The sequence below is a fragment of the Myotis lucifugus genome, unplaced genomic scaffold, assembly GCF_000147115.1.
Source record: "Myotis lucifugus unplaced genomic scaffold, Myoluc2.0 scaffold_73, whole genome shotgun sequence".
NCBI lineage: Eukaryota > Metazoa > Chordata > Mammalia > Chiroptera > Vespertilionidae > Myotis > Myotis lucifugus.
Window position 1 is genome coordinate 4,277,701 of NW_005871121.1, and position 6,000 is coordinate 4,283,700.

The window sequence follows — 6,000 nt, forward strand, 5'->3', positions numbered from 1 at the left end:
GACCTCTCCCCATGTCACCACGAATAAAATGATAAGTTCCTACAGTGGCCTGCGAATTCCTCCTCTGACCTTGTCATCCTTCAAGCTCTCACTTTTGCTCAGTCCACCCCAGCTGTGTCAGCCTTCTTGGTCTTCCTGCCATAGGGTCTTTGGTCTGGTTACTTTCCCTTCCTGCAGTGGTTTTCTCCCAGAATTAAACAGATATCTCCAGAGAAAGAGAACCAATATAGATATATGATCTCCTATTGATTATCTCTGGACATAGATATATATGCATAATAGATATACATATAGACATAATATAATTTCATGTACAGTTATATATATATACATATATACATATATATACACACACACACATAATATATATACATATATGCATAAGGATATGTGTGTCTATATGTCTGTATAAATATATATGTTTAGAGAAATATTAACTGATTGATTTGATGTATAGGAATTGGATCATATGGTTGTAGGGCTGGCAAGTCCAAAACCTATAGGGCAATGTAGTAGGCTTGGAATTCAAGGAAGAGCCGATATTGTAGTCTTGAATTCAAAATCTGCAGGGCAGGCCAACAGGCAAGAAACTCAGGTAAGTTTTGATATTACAGTATTGAGGCAGAATTGCTGCTTTACTCTTAAGGTGTTCTACTGATTGGATGAGGCCTACTCAGATATGGGAGGACAGTCTACTTATTGTAAATGCTAATCATATCTAAAAATTATCGTCACAGCATCATCTAGACTAGTGTTTGACCAAACAGCGGCACCATAGTGTAGCCGAGTTGACATATAAAATTAATTATCTTACTCCTTCATCTACTTTTATGCTTAAAGGTCATCCCCTCATTGAGTCCTTCCCTGGCCACCCTATTTACAACACCTTAACACTCCATGTCGCCATCTGGGCTTTTTCTCCCACTGATCACTTTCTACCTTTTGAAATGATCTCCTTATTTATGATATATGTCTCCTCACAGTAAAATTTAGGCTCTATAGTACAGAGGATTTTTTTTAAATCAGTATCTTTGTGGTTACATCCTAAGGGCCTAGAATAGAACACATAGCAGACACTTGGTGATTCAGAGTTAAACCAGAGAGTAACCCTATTTCTGATGCTGTTTTAATTTAAAAGATCGCATTTAACATGTATACTTGTCTGACGTATAATTGGTCTGTTTCCAAGAAATAGGTAACACAGGCAAGTTAAATAAGGTTTATGAAGTACTATCAGTAAACCTAAAAGCATTTAAACAGAGTTGTCACTTTTTTTTTCAAAGAGAAAAATATTCTAGTATAGTCTATTTTCTTAAAAGTTTGAAAATGCTGACATAATATTTAAGTTTGGTGATTCCTAACAGTCTTCTCATTGAAACATGATAGTGAATGAAGTGTTTTTAATTAAAGGTAAATAAGAATAGACAGTATCCAAAGGGGGGGGGATATATATGAACACAGACAACAATGTAGTGAAGACCAAGGGACACATTGGTGGGGGCTGGGTGGAGGTGGGCAAGTGTTTGGGAAGGGAATGGAGGACATCTGTAATAGTATCAATAAAAAAAGAATAGATTTTTTTCATGGGCCAATGCTATTTGCCATAAAATAAAACCCCCAAAATTTGAAAAATAAAAATGGAACATACAAACTTTCAAACTTGTGATATATTTGCCTTTTGCTTTGCTAAAGTATAATTTTTAAAAGGCACAATTATGACTCTTATACAAATATAAAATGAACATACAATGAAGATTTCATTCAATGCATAATTAATGAGCAAACTAGTTAGATATTAAAACTAGTCCATAATGGGGGGATAAGGACACATATGTAATACCTTAATCAATAAAAAGAAATTAAAAAAAACTAATCTAAACTGGAGGGTGTTTGAAAACTGGGTATTTGGGTCAAAGGTAAAATAAGATTAATAGAGATATAAAAGGGATTAATTTCCAACTAGGATTTAAATTATAACTGTTGGATTATTCTACTCACCAGACACAGATTATTTACATGTGATTTAGAGAAATGTCTATAAGGTAACATGTAACTTCACTGTCTGGGAGCTTTAATCAATAGCAAACAGAAAGTTGAAATAAGCACATTTCCTCAGATGATCCTTGGATGGCCTTTTCCCGCACATGACATTGAAAGGAACTGTCCCCTCAGCTTTTTGCCCTATTTCTAAGTTTTGGATGCTTTTTATGACAGCTAATAAAATTGGTTCGCAAGTGTAAAATTCAGTTATTATGGCTTATTTTGCTTTTTTTTTCTGGTATGTGTACAGAAAAACCATCCCAAAGCATTATTTTTTTTTCCCAAAGGTAATCAAGGTATTCTGTAACTTTGTACTTACATATATATTTTTTTACTGTGGAGGCAAACTTGCTATTTTGGAATGTTGCTTAAAACTATAGAGGAGCTTAACCGGTTTGGCTCAGTGGATGGAGCGTCGGACTTCGGACTGAAGGGTCCCAGGTTCGATTCTGGTGAAGGGCATGTACCTTGGTTGCGGGCACCTCCCCAGTGGGGAGTGTGCAGGAGGCAGCTGATCGATGCTTCTCTCTCATCGATGTTTCTGGCTCTCTATCCCTCTCCCTTCCTCTCTGTAAAAAAATCAATAAAATATATTTTAAAAAAAACAATAGAGGAATGTTGAAAGGATACTTAATCTTCCTTGGGGAGGTTAATTATCCATGTAGAATTTTAATCATTCTGCGGTAATAAATATGCAGTTTAATATTGATTATGTGTAAATTACTTTAAGAAAAACATGTGAAATTTACGTGGGGGAAAAGCAGAGCAGGTGGTCTGAGAGTCTGGGACTGAGTTGAAAAGTGACACCAGATGTTCTTCCCATCGTGAGAACGAACTGGTGCCGGTGAGGCCGAGCCTCCTGCCGGTTGATGAGCGCGCGCTGGATGTGGTCCAGTCACACAGAGGTGCAGATCTTAGCTGATGTTTTGAATGATGCCACAGGAAACAACAGTGAAGGCCTTGGTTTTCTGGAAATTTAGGCGATTATCTGAAAGATGTCTGCTTTGCTCTCACCCCGGCCAGTAGTGTACAGTGGTGGTTATGTTACACTGCACTTGACATTCTAAAGCTCTATACCCTCTACCTTTAAGAGAAGAGCTAAGTGTCAGGTTGTCAGAGATTAAAGACAGAGCTAAGAGTGTGAGGAAACCTCATTTGCTGTGTGTGGGAGTATAAATGTATATAATCTTCTCTAAGAACAGTTTGGCAATCTCTCTCAATATCCTATGTAAATATCAACATTTGGAATGTGCTTTTAGTTGAGTGGAAGAAACAAATCTGATTGCAGAGGTAGCAGGATTGAATGGCAATGCTCATGTAATTCAGAAAACATAGAATCTTTAACTTCGATATTGTTATTTTTTACCTTAAGCTTTTATCATAAATTGTTTCTTTGCTTTAAACTTAATATTTTCTAAGGCTTTACTAAAAATCTGAATTTATGGACATAAGGGATCTTGACATATTGAAAATTAAGCAATTTTAGAAATATGACTGTATTGCTATTTAATATTCTGACCTTGGCTTTTTTTTTGCCTTTGAATGCTTATTTATAAAAAGCATAACCTCCAAACAATGCACATGTGTGTTAAGAAGGAAAGATATTGTTAAAAAATTTGTTTCCTAAAAGTCAAAACAGTGCACAATGAACATTGTTCTCAGGCCAGATATCCCAAGAATTTCAAAGCTAACAGTGGCTAATTAAGATTCATCTGTACACTAAAACTTCTTACATGTATATTTTCAGAGTTTGTTTATCCTTTAAGCAAATACCTCATGAAAAATAAAGTTAATGTGGAAATGTATATAATGTTATTCATTTTGTACCATAATGATCTTTAGTAGGGTATATCATGTACCTTCAGATATAATCAAATTCGCCAGAGCCTGAGGCTTTTAAAGCCTAGAGACTAAAGTAGATGCATTATGTCTAGTGTTGCAATTTCTAAGAGTTACTATATGCCAAATGTGTTTTATGAACAACTAGAAATATGACTTGTGTAACACTGTTATTTTAAAAATTCTTTTCAAGGAAAGAAAATTCCCCAAATTCATAACAAAAGAAATGGAGACTATGTACATAGAAGAGTTGCGATCCTCAGTGAATTTGCTAATGGCCAACTTGGAAAGTCTTCCAGTTTCGAAAGGTGGTCCAGAGTTTAAACTACAGAAATTAAAACGCTCCCAGAATTCTGCATTTTTGGACATAGGAGATGAGAGTGAGATTCAGCTGTCCAAGTCTGACGTGGTGCTGTCGTTCACCTTAGAGGTAGGTGGCCTTCTCTCTTGCTCGCCTCTGATAGCGTAAATGAGGCTGCAGATAGTTTTTGCTGACCTTTGTGGTAACCTTTCACATTTAAATAGTATGGTATATATTGAAGAAATTAAGTTACTCTTCACTTGCACGGCCCTCGGGTTGTGAATGCAAATTGATGTAAACTGTCCTTTAAATAAAGCAGTGCCATTGGGATTAAGTAATCCTATATAATAAAAGGGTAATATGCAAATGGACTGAACAACCGGTCACTATGACGTGCACTGACCACCAGGGGGCAGACACTCAACACAGGAGCTGCCCCCTGGTGGTCAGTGTGCTCCCACAGGGGGAGTGCCACTCAGCCAGAAGCCGGGCTCACGGCTGGCGAGCGCAGTGGTGGTGGCGGGAGCCTCTCCAACCTCCGTGACAGTGCTAAGGATGTCCGACTGCCGGCTTAGGCCCACTCCCGTCAGTCAGACATCCCCCAAGGGCTCCCAGACTGCTAGAGGGCACAGGCCAGGCTGAGGGACCCCCTGCATGCATGAATTTCATGCACAGGGCCTCTAGTCTATGTAATAAAAGCCTAAGTGACCATTACAGCAGAACGACCAGTCGCTATGATGTGCACTGACCACCAGGGGGCAGAAACTCAACGCAGGAGCTTCCCCCTGGTGGTCAGTGCGCTCCCACTCAGCCAGAAGCTGGGCTCACGGCTGGCGAGCGCATTGGTGGTGGCGGGAGCCTCTTCAACCTCTGTGGCAGTGCTATGGAGCAGTGAGCAGGTGGGCAGTAACGAGCGAGGGGTCCCAGACATCCCCCAGGGGTCCTGGACTGTGAGAGGGCACAGGCTGGGCTGAGGGACCCTCCTCCTTAGAGGGGCCTCTTAGTCTATAATAATCTATACTAATAAAAGAGTAATATGCTAATTAGACCGGGAGACCTCCGGATGTCCTTCCGGACAAAGCCAGAGGCAGTTAGGGGCAATCAGGCTGATGGGTTGGGGGTGGCAGTTGGGAGCAAGCAGGCTGGCAGGGGGCCAGTTGGGGGCAAGCAGGTCGGCGGGGGGCGGGCAGTTGGGGGCAAGCAAGCCAGCAGCGGGGCGGGGGGCAGTTGGAGGTGAGCAGGCTGGCGTGGCCGGCAGTTGGGGGCAAGAAGGCTGGCAGGCAGAGTGGTTAGGGGCGATCAAGCAGGCAGGCAGGTGAACGGTTAGGAGCCAGCGGACCCGGATTGCGAGAGGGACATCCCCCGAGAGGTCCCAGATTGGAGAGGGTGCAGGCCAGGCTGAGAGACATCCCCACCCACCCCCACCCCCCGTGCACGATTTTGTGCACTGGGACACTAGTATAAGCATAATATGCTAATTATACTGGATGTCCTTCTGGACGACCTTCCGGACGAAGCCAGGGCTGCAAGGGAAGCCCAGGTTCCAGGTGCCAGAGGGAAGCCAGTGGAAGGAAGGCCTACTCTTATATGAATTTCATGCATCAGGCCTCTAATAAAAATAAACATTTTGCCCTAGCTGGTTTGGTTCAGTGGGTAGAACGTCAGCCTGCAGAATGAAGGGTCCTGGGTTTGATTCTGGTCAAGGGCTTGTGGGCTTAATCCCCACCCCAATAGGGGGCATGCAGGAGGCAGCCGACAGTGATCCTCTCTCATCATTGATATTTCTCTCTCCCTCTCCCTTCCTCTCTGAAATAAATATA

General features: G+C 41.3%; 1 protein-coding gene across 1 annotated transcript in view; it reads left to right on the plus strand.

The window, feature by feature from the left end:
* The window catches only part of CADPS2 (calcium dependent secretion activator 2), a 378,380-nt gene that overhangs the window by 84,329 nt on the left and 288,051 nt on the right, over window positions 1-6,000 (plus strand). Inside the window, 1 exon segment of the mRNA XM_023755323.1 lies at window positions 4,073-4,309. Within this exon segment, the coding sequence (XP_023611091.1) occupies window positions 4,073-4,309 (237 nt within the window).